Source organism: Ornithodoros turicata, chromosome 2 (genome assembly GCF_037126465.1).
Source record: "Ornithodoros turicata isolate Travis chromosome 2, ASM3712646v1, whole genome shotgun sequence".
Classification (NCBI taxonomy): Eukaryota; Metazoa; Arthropoda; class Arachnida; order Ixodida; family Argasidae; genus Ornithodoros; species Ornithodoros turicata.
Window position 1 is genome coordinate 124601307 of NC_088202.1, and position 19298 is coordinate 124620604.

General features: G+C 47.1%; 1 protein-coding gene and 1 long non-coding RNA gene across 4 annotated transcripts in view; one reads left to right on the forward strand and one right to left on the reverse strand.

The window, feature by feature from the left end:
* The first annotated feature begins 794 nt into the window (after positions 1-794).
* The window catches only part of LOC135386060 (uncharacterized), a 100267-nt gene continuing 81763 nt past the window's right edge, over positions 795-19298 (forward strand). The window contains exons 1-3 of one of the 2 annotated variants that reach the window (XR_010420577.1): positions 795-997; positions 12954-13093; positions 14204-14442. This is a non-coding gene — a long non-coding RNA (uncharacterized LOC135386060). Of the gene's footprint in view, positions 998-12953; positions 13094-14203; positions 14443-19298 lie in introns of those variants that run through there. The other variant, XR_010420576.1, reaches the window with a different exon arrangement.
* Positions 6236-19298, reverse strand: part of LOC135386059 (homeotic protein proboscipedia-like) — a 54632-nt gene continuing 41569 nt past the window's right edge. For both annotated transcript variants that reach the window (XM_064615781.1, XM_064615780.1), the window contains one exon: positions 6236-9073. In XM_064615781.1, the coding sequence (XP_064471851.1) occupies positions 7371-9073 (1703 nt within the window). In that variant the 3' untranslated portion in view covers positions 6236-7370. The remainder of the gene's footprint in view (positions 9074-19298) is intronic.

Genomic DNA, 19298 nt, shown 5'->3' on the forward strand with positions numbered 1-19298 from the left:
TGGATTTGTTTCAAAATGTTCTACATAGAGTATTACCTTAATGTTAAGGGAAGAGCCTTATGACAAAAGCCGCTGGTATTCCGAACAGAGACAGTTCTTCTTCCGGACCCAAAGGAGGAACAGTCTCTGTAACAGGAATACGAATAGTTCGAACTATCGTTCCCCGACTTGAGGCTTCTCCTTGATCTACCCTCATTGGATCGCTGCATCTTCCGTTTTCGACGTGAGTTTCTGTGTGCGCTACAGAAAGAAATGGTTGCGGAAAAGAAAGTACCCTTGTAACTGCGCTCCCGCATGTTCTTTATGTAAAGTTAAAAAAAAAAGGAGAGAGAGAGAGTGAGAGAAAAAGGGAATAGTGTGCTGCGGGTTGAACATCACACATCTGCACTTACAAAAGGGTCGGTGGCTAAGCCCTGTGTGAGCGTTTCCAAATCTACTGGCTGTTAGTATTTGAATGTTTGCCACCAAAGTTGCATTTTGAAACAGAGTGACGTGCTGTTGTAGAGATACCTGAAAAAAAAAAAAAGAAACAAAGCCTGATCTACGCAACTTCCAAGCACTATCGTGCACACAACATGCGTCTGGGAAATTCTATCGCATTATCTGATAACAGATTCGGGGCCGCGGTGACTGCTTTCGATTGCCTTCCTGGCAGCGATGACACAGCACATAAACTCACTGTCGCGTGGGGCTGGCTGATAAGTACGCATGCTCAGTGCAGCCAGGTATCACTTACGCATGTCGCGAACCGGCGTGAGCAGAGTGAGCGAGATCGAGCTAGATAGGGCGAATGACACAGAAGCGATTCTGTCTGGAGCTTTGCACTTGATTCGCCCTGTTTCGGTTGATGTCGTACTAGGGCAGCGTGGGGGTAGTGTTGGGACTACAGTGACCATTGTCGGCGTAACGGTGCGATGTCATGGTTTGAGATTCATGGAGTGTTGTGTGCATATTGTGAACTGGTAGAGAACTATGTAAACTAGTGGACGTCACGGCGGTGAGTGCAGGACTTTCCTTTTCACCTGGGCCCCCTTGCGCGAACGTTGAAGAGGTTCCTCAGTGGTGTCCTCGGTAGGTTTTGTAGTGCTTCGGACACGCGCTACGGTCCTGAACGCTGCTCCTGCGTAGAGCCCTGCCAAAGCTACTCAGGACGGCACTGGGGAATTGATTCAACGTTCGCGCAAGCAGGACCAGGTGCTTACTATCACAACTTTCCACATTCGCCAAGAATGCTAGAATGACAGTTTTTTTTTGGTATCCAAGGCGTGGCTCGACGAAAGCTGCCATGCCTTGCGCATTTTATAAACCATGAACGTCTCGTTGTATCTGTTTTAGCTCAATGAAATTCCACTCATTTTGAGAGAAGGTGGAATACACGAAAAGTCTATAGACAAGAACTACCAGGGCACTTGGGCTGCGAGATGACTCGACGACGCGGGTACAGCAGCGGCAAAATAGCAGAAAAGTATTGCATTGCTTGTACACATGTGGTAGCGGTGTCGCATTACATTTTCAGGTTTGAAGCGACGCCGATCTACTTATCAGTTGAGTAGCGGGCAGAGGCGCTACGTTACCTATAGTTTGAAAAGCGGCTCGATGTGTACAGGCGTCGCCACCCTTAACCGTAGCGGTTCGCTGTGTACTATATTGTTGTGGGCAGCATATCCCCGAGTTTAGGGAACAGACAAGGGGATTGAACCAGCACAAGACAAGACCCACGCAAGGCAAGGCACAGTAATTTTCTCTTGTGCTCTTCGTTCGACTGGTGCCTTGCTGAAACTATATAGAAAGGAATGCTTCATCCAGACCGCCATGACCACGGTCCACATACCTGAAATCTGAGCTTACACATACATTTACTCCAACTCTTTGTGTCTGTTAGTGTCACCTGCGTCAGTTCCGTGATGAGGTCAGCTGTGATAGCTTGATGCAAGATGGATATTACAAAGCGAACTCTGAAAACCGCGCAAACAATATACAGTCAAATCGATCTTCTTCGATCGCTCTTCTAGCTAATGTTGGAATTAAGAAGCTTGCCAATGCTGTTCCACGCATAGACCAATAGAACATGTAAATTTGTTTTTTACTAAAACAAAGAGAAGCCGACTTGCCACCATTGCACGCACTACGGAAGCCCTCTGAGAACAGTACACAGTATGCAAGTCAAGTGGGAATCGTGTATTCTGGGAATGCCTCTAAATAGTGAGGAATGCATGAGTGGACTCATGTGGACTAGAGTGGACTGCACCTTTGTTGATCAATCCCGCATATGTCATTCAGGCTCGATGTCACAGCTGCGCCACGGTTGGTAATTATTTCACGTGGTATCGTGGAATATTCTTCCCGTTTTATAGACTATGAACAGGATACCTAGTTGCAAGACTCTGACTAGCGTGTTCCTCAGTAATCCCACTCATGCAGGAAATGCTCTTGCAACAGGTCATCTTGGTGCTTTCACCACCGTGATGTGCACGTGCCACGCGCATTGTGTTTATCACATGGTGAGATATATCCTGGATTGGTCTGGATGAATGAATGAAAAATTATGGAGACAGTAGTGGCAAAAGGGAGACATGGATACATTAGTTTCACAAAATGATGGCAGTAGAGACAGCTAGTCCGAGCACCTAAAACTGACCGGTTGTGGAGGTTGATAAAGAAATGAAAGGTGGGATATGTATTCAAGGAAGGTGTAATAGAAGACTGGTATAGATAATATAGAACACTTTATTCCACTGATACCTTAGAGCCTTGCTGTCGGTGTGAATGTACCGGAAATATGTGACAACAACGAAGAGCGCCAGCGCAGTCACGTTGTGTTTGAGTATAGCTAAGAGATTCTTGTATTCATAATGCAGTCAGTGGGGCTTGCTCTGATTCAGCCGTAGACGCTGCTGTAGATCCTAGTCGGGTAATTCTGAGGCACGTGTTTGTAGCACACTTTCTAGCGCTCTTTTACCGGCGGCAAAATCAAGTCATGCAGAACGGGAAGGTGGTACACGAGAGGTGACCTCCCCGAGGCTGTGTGAAGGTCAAGTATGTGCAGACAGAAGGTCTTTCATCGCGATCCTGACAAAAATCGCAACACGATAATGCTAGCGTTCAAGTTGTACTTGAGGCTGATAACGTCAAGAAAGCGTGCTATCTAATATGATTCCAAACCATGATGAGCCTCTCCAGCTGAAACACGAAACATTTCCTTGAGTCTGACTAACAAGCAAAGGACACGGACAAAACTAACGGCACACCGACACTCCCCGTGGAGCGAGTGAGTGTGTGAGATAGACATGGTTGTATATTAGCCAGTTGTACAGGCACGTCATTCGTTATAGGATTTTAAAGAAGACGTAAACGAATCCTAGTGCTCGTTTTTCAGGGCAATTATGTTACAATAGAAAAAGATATCGGAGCATTGTCGCATTTCAAAATGAAATATGGCTTGAGACTACTGTTGAAGGCACGTACCAGCCCACCGAAATCTGGTAAACAATGTGAGCTTTTATCAATACACAAGTAACATATCAATACTTCAGATGACATAGGAAAAGGCACACTGCCATGGTATGCATATGTAAATGAAAAATGAAGGTCACAGTGCACGATGAGAATATCTGTTGGGATGCAAGATGCAACATTCATAACGGTAGTGAACCGGACAAGTCGGCACGAGTCATACATATATGAAAGTACAGCACGAGGACGGATAGGGGAGACGAAGTGTCCTCTTCCTCTTTGTCCTTTCTTTGTCCTCTTCCCTGTCCGTCCTGGTGCTAGTTCATCGTGTTTGATACAACATTCCTCACGAGACACACGCTTCCGGCTTGAGCCCAGAGAGCATGTTCTGTGCAGATGGTTGACGGAACTCTCAATGTCTAATTTGCTCAGTCTTACTCACTGCTTGCTTGCCTATCACTTTGTTTATGATTCTTTTTTCGGAACTTTCGTTTGCAAATCCCCCCGTTGCCGACACGCATTGAGACAAGAATGAGAGTACATAGCGTACATAAATTCGGACAGGTTGTCTGTATCCTTGTTTGACTGAGAATCCCGTTGAGCCTGGCTCCCTGGTCGGCTGCCTGGGCTTGTCTGCTCTGCCCGCAAAAGTCGTCCTTTCCTCCAATACCTAGGGCAGGGGTCTCAAGCAGGGAGCCCACTATCAGCTATTCTGCGGCCCGAACGTCTTTGAAGGCCTGAGTAAAGGAACCTGCCTTCTTAACAGATTGAAAGGGGAACTAGCAATGAAACCAGACTTGCAAGCAACGTTCTTCACATCAGCACGGCGTAGTACTGCTTTTCTCCGTAGTTCGGCAGCGCGCACAAATGTGAGCACTTCTTTTCGCTCAACATTGTGGACTTGAACACTTATTCAACACTTCAACAAGTCTAACTTGCTCTCACAGCCATTGAACGAGCATATTCGTGTGTAGCTACAACAACAACATATAAATCATGACTATGGCATGGGGTGATTCGCCACTGCAGAGCAGTACAGTACCTCATTACGCGCGAAGCATTAGATGTGAGATATGAGAATGAAGTTAAAGTTATGTGTGGTGGTGGTGGTGGTGATAGGGCTTGCCGTTGTCGGCCTCACGTAAAGTTATGTACAAGTGCAGCAATTGAGCTGTCATCCACTGGCTGCGCTACGCCGCTCAAAAGGAAGATGACGATAAAAAAACAGACACGAAAGAAGCACTAATGGTCATTGGGATACAGAGTATGACGCCACAGCGTCTGGAGCAAAGCGGTAGACACGTCCTAGACAAGCCCTTTGGCCATCCACAACCACCACCGGTAGAGACGAGGACCTCGAAGAACATCGCCGGTTTTGCATGTGGTCCTGATATGGGCCAATAACTGCAGCAAGGTTGAATGCTTGTCTGCTAGCAGTACTCAACTGAGCACTGAGTTGCCGCGTCTTCGTTTCGTAGGGCTCACATTCTGATAGGACGAGCTCAAGGTTCTCCAGGACGCCACGTTTGGACCAGCTCCCGTGGCTCTGTGTTTAGCGTGCCTGCTATGTCACGTCGAGACTGGGAGGTACCCGGGTTCGAATCCCGGCGCCGTCTGGGGGTTTTCCTGGGTTTTCCACAGACGCTTTGACATATGTCGGCAAACAAGCCTTAGAGGTCGGCCCAGGACGCACATTCCCCCAGGGCGTCAGTCATGACGTTGCCCACCTCTCTGAGGCCGACAACAGCGGTCCCTTTCACCACCACCACGTTTGGAGCATAGAGAGCACGGGCGTCGTGGGCACCGCTGATTTTGCAGAAAACGGTGGAACCTTTGGTTTGGCTTCCATGAAATATTTGTGTGCGTTACTTTGCTTCCAGCGACAAACTTTTGCTATTAGTGGATGGCGGCGGTGGTGAGCTCTCAGGCGCAAGTAGTGGCAAATAGTCTCTCTCCCTGCAGTAAAACTTCAATGAGTATTTCGCGTGCTTCTGCTATCATCACCATCCGCGTTTCCGCAGCCCTCGGGACGCAGACACACACCCTTAAGCTCCGGTGCTAGAATACACTGCAGTCGCTGTTCTTGTGTCTGTGAAATTAGCAAGACAGGTAGTCTATATAGCGGAGTCACTCGGACTAGAACTTTGTGGATGGCCAGAAGAGACTCCTCATTAATTCCTCACTTGGCCGCAGCAAGAGTGTAGCTACAACTGACCACGTCGGTAAGCCAAAACTGGACATCACATGGTTGGAGAAGTCCCACTAAGTGTTACCCGCACAAAAGTTCGAACGGAGTCATTGCGTTTAAGAATTTTACGTGTCCTGTTAATGTAGAAAGCCTAGAAACCACCCAGTGTCTCATAGTTCATTTCACCTTTCACCTTTGTTCCGGAGCTCCTCAATCTCAAGGGGACGACACGGTGGTCGTAGCATGATCGGAGTCTATGTAGTATGTCTCCTAATCTCCTTCTTTCTCTCTCTCTCTCTCTCTCTCTCTGCCGTTTCTGTTTCTGTTTTCAAGTTAGAACACTAAGCAATTTGTTTTATCCACTCGGCATTGCCAGTTGCCACAAGTGCTCTCTGGTAACTACGGCCATTTCTATTTCTGTATAGCTGCTGCAGTCAAAGTTCGACGCAGACCGCGTCTCCCTTTGAGTTTGAGGACCCTGAGCTACGGCATGCAGCACATTGAAGTGTTGTCGCCGTTTCTTTCAGTGAGAAACATTACCTTGACGAAATGTCCCAAAATGATGACAAGCATGTTTTCTCTAGGCCAGTGTGAACATTTATTATGAAATTCATCTTTTGTGAGGGTGGGAGGGTGGTGCAGGTGGAAAAAAGAGTCTTTTCTGTTTTGTTTGACAGACATAATTTCATTCAGATTAGCGCTTGTGCACAAGCATTCTACGTTGGGATCAGTGTGTGAGCTTTCGTCTATACGTGCGCTTGACTGCACAGAGCTTGCTTTACTGTAAATATATGCACATATGTGTACGTATATTTATATTTAGTATTCTCACTCAAATATGACACTGACAAACAAAATATGTTGTCTTTAGATAACAATATGTACAAACTACTCTTCTGGACACTGAAAACACCATATACACCTGCAATCTGTACAAGTACCAACTATACAAGGAAACAACACAAAGCATGGAGTATGCGATATTTAAAAGCTATACTCTCGCCCTTTGGTGCTCTCTTTTGTGATGATTTTGACAAAAGCTGTCACTTCGAGGTTTAAGGGACAGTTCATATGTATTTACAAACACAATATATTTTAGTGGAACATGCATTATTCCATGTGGTTTTGAATTTGGCAAGATTGCACAGTAACGTTTCTCTTATAACTGTAATAAAACGCAATATGTACATGTGTATAAACAAAATAATGTAGAATCACAGTAATTATCATTCGCTTCCGAGGAACATGCATTAATTTCCAAGACTGGTTGGTTTTGTATTGCACTTTGCAAGGAAACATTGAAGGTTTGTAAGGCAGCCTTGTCGGCTGTCTTCTGCAAGTATGGAACTGCTTCTGAAACATTGAAAGGTCAGATTAAAGACTGCCTTGCAAACGATGAAATCAGTGAGGGTGGTGCTTTAGACAGACAGATGACTCGAAGAAAAAATTTTAACACCGCTGAGAGAAGAGACGACCACCAGCATGGTGGACAAAATGCGTATTGCTTCTGAAACAATACTTATGTGTTTGTAGGCAGTGCTAGGCGACAGCTGTTGCTACGCGCCCGCGCGGTATATCTCGCACGAATTTTTGTTTTACTCGAGCATCATCAAGTTCGAATTTCGCCACGCCCGAGCCGCACACATGATAACCTCGCGTGCAATCACTGTCGGCCACTGGCTGTCCTGGACACCACTTGCACTCCGAGCGTTCACTCGATGTCTTGCAGTCAGCTCAGTTGATAATATTCGGGAGTTGCGTACTCGTTTGCTATGTTCGTCAGGAAGCTGAACTCATTCGAACCACACGAAGCAGGACCAGAGTAACCGTTGGAGTCGTAATAGAAGTTGTTAAAGTTAATGTCGCTGTCTGACGAGCTCTGGCCATTGAAGTGCTCGGGAGAAGGGTTATAATTCGGGGTGGAGCTTGCCACCCCGTTTTGCTGCACATCGTAATAGTTATTTTGGGATTGGTACGCTTGGTGCTGCTGCTGCTGTGGTTTACCACCAGAGGAGTTATAATCGGATGTTCGTGTGGTCGCCGACCCACTGCTGTTGGTCATGTCATAATACATACTGGAATCGCCGTTTTGATGACTCATGTTATGGCTCTCTTCAGAGCTATAACAATCTTCGCTGCTGTAGCTGTAGTTATAACCGTTGTTCCCGTTGACACTGTTCATCCTGTACGGACTGTCCTCCATGCTACCGTTTTCTGTTGGGTATCCGCTGCCATACGTGCGGTTGTAGTCCTGGCTGTTGCCCCTGTAATCCCCCATGTACGTTTGGGGGGAAGTCGTGGAATTCATGCCGTCCATGCCGTACATGTATGGCCCTGGTTCCGCCTGCTGGTGATGATGCTGCGGGACCGTGGACTGTTGCTGTGTTTGCACAGTCTGTTGTTGTTGTGTATGATGCTGCCTCGCTTGCTGATGCTGCGGCACACCAGAACGCATAGCAGCTGTTTGACCGGTTTGAGCGACTGGATACATCGTCCCACAATTACTTGGCGTTGTTGCCATGGCTGCGCCCGTTTGGTTCTGTGGCTGTTGATGGTAATACATAGTACTTCCCTTAAAGGTATTGACTCCGTTGACGGTTGTCTGGGCGTTAGGCGCTCGATAGGTGCAGTAAGGAGCTGCACCAGGCGACATTTGACCTCTCGGCCCACAAGGTCCACCGTACGATTGCGGTACTGTGCGATCGCAGTGGTTGGCAAACATCTGCTGCTGCGGCAGCTGGCAGTTCGGAGAAGAAGCGACACGCGTGGTCGGACAAGGATAAGCCGAGGGGCTGGCGACCCTCTGCTGACACAGACCGTTGTCCAGGGAGCAGAGGGAAGGCTTCGGCATCGCACAGAGGCTCGTCGAAGAGCGAGGACCGCCATGCGCGGGACTGAGTGCGCGGCCAAGCGGGCTGGGCCGCTCGGAGAATCCACCGTCTCCAGATTTTGTGCCGGGGGTCGGGGTCTTGTCGGACCGCGCGGGTGACGGGGTCGCTAGGAGCCCCGCGTGTAAGTGGGGCTTGGAGTCCACGTCTGGCTCCGAGCCCGAAGGCGAAGAGGCCGCCGCCCGCACAGGACAGCAGCCATCACCTCCCCGAACTGGCTCTTCAACTGGGCTGCCGCCACCGCCGCCAATGTTGGACATTTTGTCGACTGCGTCGGCAGAGACCTCGCCTTCGGAGGCCGCGTTGCTGTCTCCGCCGCCCTTGTCGTCCTGCTTGCTCATCATCGTCTGTCGCTTGTGCTTCATCCTCCGGTTCTGGAACCACACTTTGACTTGGCGCTCTGTGAGGTCGAGCGACGCGGCGATCTCGATCCGCCGAGGCCGACACAGGTACTTATTGAAGTGGAACTCCTTTTCCAACTCCAGAAGCTGCGTGTTGGTGTAGGCGGTGCGCAGTCGTCGCGGCATCCCGTTCTCTCCATTTTCTGAAAATATATAAAATACGAATTATTATAGCACCGGCGTTAGTGCAGCATGCCAAGCTGACACGTTCATTTTCATAGATCAATTCATTTTCCGTTTCACTACAGGGTAGTACATAGCAAGCACCTCCACATGTTAACGTGAGGTTACCAAGGTTGGGTGACATGCGTTAAACGCAGTGGTGGATCACGGGGCATTTGGGCGATCTACCCCCCCCCCTCCAACGCTAGGTTACACATTACATTTCCCCCTCTCCCCTCCCCAGCTATGGGCTTCGACAGAGAAACCGCCACCCCCACCCCAAAGCGAGGGTCTGGATCCGCCCCTTAAACGCCAGCTGTATTTAGCTGGCACTGTTCTACTGGTATTACGAAAGCACTAAAAAGTAAGTGTGAGCAAGGCGTCACGTGACAAAAGCACAAAGTTTTGTGCAAGCGTGATTATCCGAATTGCAGTGGGTATGGCGTTGTAGAGGACGTAGAACACATCGTTCTCAGGTGTCGAAAATACGTTGACACTCGAAGGGTTTTAGAGACGAGCCTGTCTCGTGTGGACTCCCGAGCTTTCGACATCGCGAAACTGTGAGGACCTCAGTCTTCCGACAAGGCGCTGATGGCGCTTGAAGATTTTCGACGTACAACAGGGCTTATGGACATTCTATCCGTCTATGACTTGCTAAGTGCGTGCATTTTGTGCTCCCAGAGTAATTCCTCTTCTTGTTTGACATTTTACACTCACTCGTTTGAACCTTTTCAACTACACGTTGGACTTAATCACTTCAACCCGTTCATCATTTGTATTCACCGTGTGTAGGCGTACTGGGGTAGCCAGTCCGACTCTGTCACGGCCCACATCCCCATTTTTTCTTTATCTCATCACCATCGCCCAACTATGTCTGGCCCCCCACCCCTTGCTGCTGTTCTCTCTGCATCTGTTCACGTCTATACGTCGCTCATAGCCACAGTTGCTTCGCGGCGCTAACACGCAAATAAACAAAAGTTATGTGAGTCATTAATGCTTGAAAATTCAAAACGATGGAAGGGCGGACGGTGATGATGATGATGATTGTGAGTTTTGTGGCGCAGCGACAACTGGAAGGGCAGATGGATATAAAAAGAAAGAAAATGGAGACGTAGGTCGCGCCTAAATAATTTAAAGTTCATATGCAGGTTGTGGTAATTCCCAATATAACCAAACGACGACTCGTCACTTCTTTAACACCGATGTCTGCCATGAGCGAATACGGCTTCCATCCACTTTCACGAAATCGCAGCAACTCCGTTCTACGCTTTCGATCGAATTTCCAGCTGGTGGCACTTCAGCTCAGAGAGCTCTAAATGAAATACACACAGAAAAATGAGAGAGCGTTCCTCGTTGCTCCCTGCCACCTGGTGCTACCTGGGGAACGGAAAGAAAGCGTTGCTTCACTCTCGCATAGACCGTGCCCTCAGATCCCTGGAAACTAAAAACACATAAGCCGACAAACGCAGGCACAGCTTGCCTAGCGAAAAAAAGAAAAAAAAAGAAATAAGATATAAACATTGATGTGAACCGTTCCAAGTATTGGCATCGTCATACACGTCCCAAAACACCATGAGGAATTATGAGTGCAGTATCTGCAGGAACAAAATCGCCTTGGGCTTAAAGTTTATGTCGCACTTGGCTTCCTTTTTTTCTTTTCAAAGGTTCGGAAGAGTATTTGCATTCGGGCGACGTTCATTTCCTTAACGATGTAAAGATCCTCGTGGGACGATACGCTGTTTGAAAGAAAAAAGAAATTAAAAAGGAAGGTTGCGCACGCTCTTCTTTAGCTGCCATATAAAACAAAATGCTTGACGAAAAAGTGAGCATCGAAGAGAGAAGCGGCTGTGAAATTGGAGTATCAACCATCCAAGAGGAAGACAGAGTGCATCGGATTATTTCTTTAGGAGGAAGGAAGGGGCGGTGCGCCGAGGCCTTGCGCGGACAAATTTTCATTTTCGAGATCATTGAATCGAGCTAATTATCGTTTTCATTAGAAGTTCCGAATGCTTCGCGCGTCTTTTTCTAAACTGAAGCGCCGTTTCCTGCTGCTGATTCCTTCTCCCTCTCATCACACGGCTTCTGACTTCATCGACGGACCATTCGCTACGAAAGCCCGTGCTTTTCTTCTTTATTTTTTTTCCCTTCCTTTCTTTTCTTCTAAGCCTGATCTCTCTCCTCCTTAGCCCATGCGCTATCGCGCTCTTCCAGCAACGTATCTTCTAATCTGTATAATATCCTTTTTGGGCCCCTTCTTCCTCTCATTGGGGACGACGAGACGAGAAGTCCTGCTTGGTGAAGAAACACAGGCGCGTTCTTTGTTTTGTTTTTTTTTCTCGACGAAGAAATTCGTAAACCAATGACTATCGCAAAAGGAAGAAAAGAGGGGGGGGAGCATTCCGTTCAGGTCGGCTGAGGAGCGAAGTTAAGGGAGGAGGGAGCGAAACTCCGTGAAGCGTAAACCTGCTAACGCGTCCCAGTAGTTTGAAGCACGGCGCACAGCCTTTTCTTGGATCGAAAGCAAATTAAATGCTCCTCCTTTCTGCTCTTTTCGGCAGCGAGGGTTGTCTTGATATAAAAACGCGGGGTCTGCACCTCCCCCAGTTTCCTTCTCTCGACGCCGGGTTCTGACTCCAACAGCGCGCATGGCTGACTGGCTTCGTCTCATAATGAAACTAACGATTTCTCGTACCGACTCAGACAGCGGAGACATGTACAAGTGAAATATAAAGAAGGCACATGCGGAGAGCTTTGGGAGTACGCGATTATAACTTTTGGTTCCGCATGTAAGGTTTCGAGTGCCAGTCCTTGCCTGTCGGGTCTGCGGACGACAAAAGCGAGTCGAAGAAGAATGAGGATTTAGTTGACACTGTTGGAAACACTGTTGGAATGTAGAATCGCGACTGAATACGTAGGGCACAGATTACAGCGCACGTGTGGAACTGATGGCTAGCGCTGCAGTTACGTCGACAGTCCGGTCACTCGGGTATTTATGAAACTTGTTCGGCTGAAGTTTTGAACGTTGTATGTTGACTCAGCATAAGAAAACACGTTGATGTAAAAGTAAAGGGGCAAGTGTGATAACGACTGGTATGTGTATTCTAGTACGCAGGAGCCACCGCTACCATCTTATATACGCACTGATTAGCTCCTACGTTTCAACATTGTTACGAAACAGGCTCACGAAGTTCACCGTTTACATGACGTTCACCGAATACTTCCTAATCACCTAAGACTGCTTGGACGCTCTTGCGCCGAACAATCTGACAATTCCAGATAGAGGTCGCCCACTTGCCATGGGCATGGCGCTGTCAACGGCGTACACCCTCGGTGTAGAAGTGCCTTTCCCAAACTTCCTTGCATGCGGATGTATATTTTCCCTGTGTTGGGAGGCTGCCACTTGAAAGTGGTGTGCGCGTTGCGATCATGTGACGCGGGTGGCGCTGTCAGCGGCCGTGGTTGGGGCCGCGGCCCTGACAGCCGCCTGTGCGTCCATCCATCTCCATCAAAGTCAAGCCCCGAACCCGTTGTTCCGACGCACCATCGCAGACAAACCCCTGAACGCTTCAATGCATCAAGTAGCCTCCGCTCTACAAATTGTTCCTCTCTGCTCTTACTCACTCCAAGTTCGGCTGATTCAACTCATGCGCTTTCAGCTCCCATGAGGCAAACAGTAGCTTAGCATAGCTCGGCTATGAATTGGTAAGTGTATTGCTGTACTGGTAGCTCTACGCACGTACGCATGGATATGCGTGCAGTGCGAATGTGCTACACGTACATAGACAGTACATAGGCACCAGTGTTGTATTCGAGTCTGGCATTCCATCCAGCCACTTTGATCCTGGTGTTGATTTATTGCAGGCAGCCAAGAAGATCGAAAAGAAGAAACCGGTTCAAGCGTGTGGGGCCAGCCTGCACCTACTAAAGTACATTGCTGGAAATTTTTCCACTGGATGGTGATGATGATGAATAATCGAAACAAGTCGCAAAGAATTCCACTGGTAAACCATTCCAATCCACTTATTTTATTCAGTTATCTGAGCATGCACCAGCGAATATTGCGAACCGAAAAAGTCCGTGGATCCCTATTCTATTAGTGGGATGAAGCATTGACAAGGACTGACAAGTGGCATTACAGTTGTGTACCCTTTTTGGTCAGTTTCAGATAGTGCGTAGGAAACTCAACCTACGCACGTTATCCTGATTCTTTTTGTTTGTTACGTCTACGTATTCGTTGCAGTACGTTAGAGTAAATATATGTATAGCTATGTATATAAAACTTTAGCGGCTATGAGTCGTCTACACTTTTGACGACATAACTTCATCGAATGACGAGTTCAAAATTAGCTAAGCGACATATGAGCACCATCAAACTACGTCAGCCCTTGTTTGTAGAGCGCATAAGTCTTGCGCTTTTCCTGTAGCTGCACTTTTATATGACAGCAACAGCTACAACATGCGCGAACGTTTCCGAGCCAGTTTGTGAAGGTAACTTCACCTCGTTCCACGTCGCAAAGAGGAGGAGTATCCTTTACAGGTGGCCCGCGTGCGTTCCATTGCCTTCTACTCCTTTGCGGAGTCTGCATGGATAGTTATTCGATGACGATGGTAGTGCCTGCAAGGTACGGTACGACTAACCAAAATGGGAGGTGTTCGCTTCTTTGTGTACGAATTGCACCTTGCTTTTTTCAAAATATAGTTTCGCTAATTTAATCGCCTTATAATGTTTGTGTGATGAAAGTCTTCGTCTCCGTTCGTTTTCCAACATTACGCTCCATGTATCCGCGTTTACTATTGGAACAATGTTATACCTTATTCTATTTTAATGTGCTAATTAGGTGAGATTGGACGTCGCGTTGGACATGAAGCATCGCATTCTTTTTCATTTCATTTCATTTATTTACCTGAAGAGCCTCAGAAGAGGCATTACAAGAAGCATTACCCTTAAGCTATAACTTGCCTTGCAAACATTTGAATACTGTTGCTATAGGTGATGTGATACAGGGGGAAGAAGTGGGGATGTGAGTGATGGTGATGTTTTAGGAAATGCAAACGCTTCTATAGAGCAAGTTACGATTTCGATGTTGTATTTGTTGTATTCTCTTCTCCAGCGCTTACAGTGTACCGAACACCGATGTTGTTGCGCCAAAAAACGTCAAACAATGTACCGGAACAAACTGAGTAAACGACGTCTGTAAATTTGGGCAAATAAAACTAAAACTGATGATGACATACTTAGCACCCCCCACGGAAAGACGTTTGAAGTGTTCGTAGTTATTTGGGGTGCTGTAGCCGCTAGGGCGCAAATAAATGTACGTTGATATGTACTATAATTAGGTTGGACTGAAAATAAAAATAAATGAGATTGTGGCACGAATGTGGAGTCGGCTACCCCAGGACGCACACAGACAGTTGACAGCACAACAACCACTAGGGTTTGGTGGGGTTAATGATGAACTGTCAGGGACGCAAATGATCGAGTGAAAAAGAGAGGAGAGTGGGATATCTTATGCGCGTGCGAGAATACTGTGGGTGACCGCTAAGTTCTAATTTCTTCGTGATGCGCAACAACGTGTTCGCGTGGGTATGCTGGAAATATTTTACACTGGGGCGCCACGCCCGATGCCTGACTTGGGGCTGCCACGGCCCTAGTGTAGCGAGTACCCCGGAAGACCGGTTGTCTATAGCGCTGCCCATTCCGACCGCAACAGGCTCCAGGGTAGCGTTCGCAGTAGAATAAGACGTGCTTCACGTCATCCATGTCGCCGTGGATATGGACAGTGCTGGACAAAAGACTAGAGAACACGCTCCAGCGCACTCCTTCCTCAGGGTGGCACGCTAGTGGCGAATAACACCGGACTCACAAACAGATGACTGGGTTACCTAGGCACATGTCTATAAGTCCGTACGGTCCCATTCTCTGCTAGCGTGTCACTTTGAGGAAGGAATGCGCCGGAGCATGTTCCGTAAACTTTTGTCCAGCACTGTACCAATCTAGAGCTGGAGGCATGGGGGGCCCGGTATTCGAAATAGAACGGCCCATATTGCTCGCCAAGGCGAAATCTCTCTCTTTCATCGTTCTGTATTCCAAGATTTCATCATTTAAGTTGCACCGTGCCCCCAGCGCCTATCAGCCGCCAGACGAGTAAAAGCTTCAATAACGTGATGGGAACCGGCAAAGAAATGAGACGCAGTACGAGACAAATTGGCGGAGTAGCACCTTTCGTGATAATCATAAAAAAGCGCCCGACAGCCCTATCAGCGGAGAAATGAAAACAAATTTACAAACCCTTTCACTCGGGGGAATATCCGAGGCACATCTAAGGAAGACTGGCGGAGACGACAGTTCATTACCGATTTTTGACGCTCCTTCCCCAGAAGATAAGGTGTATATTTGCATTGGCCTGACAGAAATCCCCGGCGAACACTCCTTCGCCGTGTCAAGGCAAACAGACGCTCTTCGGGGCATTAAAAATTCCGTCCGAAGGAACGGGCCTACAAATGTGAAAGAAGATAACGAGCACGCTGGCGCTAAGAGGATTAAAAATGGCACTTTTTAGCGAACATGACGAGCCGTCGAAGAGGGAGAGGTCGAATAAGACGGGACGCAGACAGGGGCTGCTATGGTCGAAGGATATGGAGATAGAGACGTGGAATATGTTCGACGCTATATGGAGGTCAGTATTACGCATGTGCGTCAAGCATTTGCTTTTGAATACGTGTTCTTGAGGAATGCTTCGTGGGCATGCCTTGGAAGGATGACTGCATAGTTGACCGACTCGAAGGTAGGCGTCTTTTAACACTATATAAAACCGTGGCATTTGCTCGACGTTTCCCGTAGATTGCACGTGTTGACCTCACATGCTTCGTTATTGACTTGAACGGCAACCTTCCCCTTTATATTTTGTATATAGGCATGGTCCGATTCTCACTGACTTGTCATTTATTTGGGATATACGTTTCCTCACTGCTATACTTCTACACTATCTTACTACTTCGCACACTATCTCTAACACAGTGCTTGTAATATTTGTAATCTCGTATGTAGGGTTTAAAATCTGCTGTCAGTCGCTGTAGATGTTGCTGTGAATAAATAGTGTTCAACTTATGAAGGAAAAGAAATCTAGTCAGTCAACTACATACGCCGTTGGAGAGAGGCAGATGCAATAGCGCGCCAGGAGAAATACTGCAGCGCCACCACGCAGTGTTGTGTCATGTGCCAATAGCGAGTATGATGGATTACATTATCTGGCGGAGGAGTGACCGTGACCTCTCTGGTGTCCAGCCATCCTATCAGCGACGCAGTAATATTTTGAGAGCTGATGGACTAGATTTCTTTCCTTCCTAAGTTGATCACGACTATGGTCGTTCAGTCATAGAAGGTAAATGTCGCTGATAATACAGAGAGTTACAGAATAGGGTATGCAAGCGCGTTGGGCCCGAAAGAATACGAGGTCGTCAATGCGCAAGCTCAGAATCGAAACAGTGCGTTGCGCAATGTGCAGTGATGACTCCGTATTTCCTTGACGCCAATGCACTTGGCTAAACCGCATTCAAAAACACTTTATAATGTGGTGCATTCTTCGAAAGCTTCCACATCTTGATTGATCGACAATTAATCAATCAGTGGGTATGGTGAATCCTTGCTTCCACACCTTTTTATCAAACGCACAAACTATAGGACACATGTGTGGGCAGGTATCGAAACTTCTCAGACTGCACGCTGACGATAAAAACCTTCTGTATATTGACCCAAACGTTGATTTGAAAGAATGTCTGTCTGTTTAGCCCGGTAAAGTCGATTACAAAGAACGCTCCCCTGCGACGTCTCAGATCCTGTAGTGCATGATTTTCATCGCACATGCTGTAATACTTACATCATACTCATGCAACGTGATATTGTGCATAGGAAGTTGTGCATGTGAAGGTGACCATGAAGAATGGCTCTCAAGGTAAACTTTTATCTGAAATATATGCGATTTTTGCCATATTGCATTCAGCGATGGCTCAGTTCACATGCAGAAAGCGTTCAGCGACCGCCCGATACACCCACTAAGCGGCCTGAGGTCACGTGTATTTATTTGCCCACTCCAAGGTTGCACCAAGCCAGTCCGCCAGCGGGGAAGGTTACCTGCTTCTGACGTCATGTCTAGCTTCTCCGTCACGCCGGCAACGGTTGGGTCGCAACAGACGTTTCTTTTCTTTTTTTTTTTATTTTGCAGGTGTATTTATTTAATATCTCCATCATTCTAACCAGTGTTTGCTTCATACTCCGCATGGTGAATGTAGTAGCGGCCAGGAATGCATCACATAGGCTTAGAAAAGTTTTGAGGACCTCTTCATGGCCCCTTTCAGTACCTCAGAGTACCTTTAAGGGCCTCAGGACGAGGGACTAGTCTTGAGAATCTTCTCTTAATATAATATTGTACGGTATTTATATGACAAGACTGTCATATAATACCTATGGCGGCACACCATGACGATACCGCGCGTTCATTTTCAAACACTGGTAGCTGACCTATCACATTCTAACATTTTGTACGGGCCACCCACACATTGCGCTCTCTTCTTTGTGTGGCGCATGGGTAGTACAACTGTAAGTACACTAAAGTCTCAAATATCATTTTATGAGCAATTTTATGAAATTGTTCAGGACTAGCCCGGACTCATCAGAAGGTGGTAATTTCCGAATATGAAACTTCCGCACTCAAGGCATGATGTTGCTAAACGATATAAACTAAAACTGGTATCGTTGATTCAGAGGGATAAAACAGAGAGAGAGAGAGAGAGAGGAAAGAGGAACATCGTGGTCTTTTGCGAGTCATTAGTGCAAACCAAATTGAATGCACAGAATTACCCGCTATGATAGGTGTGTGCACACAGTCGAAATGCAACCGCTACACAACACATTGTCCCTCCATGAGCCTCATCGAACCACGCTATGCTCACATGAAAAAGAAAGGAAAGAAGTACATCAATCATGCGACGTTTCGTTCAGTGTTTTCAGTTCAGATCCGCATGATGACATCGCGAAGATGCGTCAGTCGTTTGTTTTCACAACGACATGGAAAACATTTGTGCCAAGATAAGCACGAGTGCGATTTTCCTGGCGAACAATCATAATGACGCACTCGGCCACCGAAGCCGCCCGGTAGAGAAATACGACGAGCCGGGTAAACTTGCGTCTCTCGCTGGAAAGTAAGCTAATGAATCACTTCCTGGTAAACCCGTTTATTTTTATTTGTTTTCTTTTTTTTTTTGCTCAAAACCAGGAAAATATATGCGTGGGGAGGATGGGCAAAATAAGCGACATCAGACGTAAGCAGAGCGCTTATCTTCGCACTTTTGGCGGCGCTCAGCCCCATCGTTACACTCTATTAGAACAGCAAACCTACCAGTAATAAACGGGCAACGCCTGTCAACGCGCGCACCGCAGAAAATGAAGAGGGGAGCGCATATCCGATAGTGGAAACTTTCTCATTTTTAGAGAACCGCTTTGTTATCGCGTTGTGTACTTGGCTCGTTTTTTTTTCCTTCTTTCCGCCTTTTCCCGTTCGGGTTTCTCCTCCCCCTCCTCCTCTTCCTCCTAGGCGGGTATCTTCTTCTTTGCGCAGTTGAATGCTGAGCATGCTGTTATTTTGTTGGGCCACGCTTCTCATATCTTTACGTTTTCGCATCGGATCTTTTTTCTTTTTCTTTTTGCATTTTATGTGTCTCCCCCTTTTGGTGTAGCGTGCATTCGTGACAAACTGCTCGACTGTCACGCGCCCATCCGGTGTTCCATCAAAAGTTGGGCACGACCATCCTTCCCACTGGTTTCAGCCCATAATAGAATTGCAAGAAAGATGCCTTTGCTGCTACTGAAGAGGAGAGATAGGTCGAAGTACGTGTCTCCCGTTGTCGCTGTCAATTCGGAAGCTATAGCATAAAAAGACGTAAGTTTAGGGTTCCTACTCTTCTAGAAGCACGCATTGTTAAACGCGTAGAACAAATTGCCATAAAAGCTGCACACGATGCCGTTATCTGCCTTTTCATTGAGATCAACATTTTTCTGAAGTCTTCGCGGTGTTTTTTACTGCGACATTTTGGTTGTTACTGAAGGGACTGTTGACGGGACACCCGTCATTGGTGTGGCATACCATGTTTACAGATCAGACTTCTAATGGAATTTATGTTGTGATCTTCGCGTCATTAATCCAAGTTTAC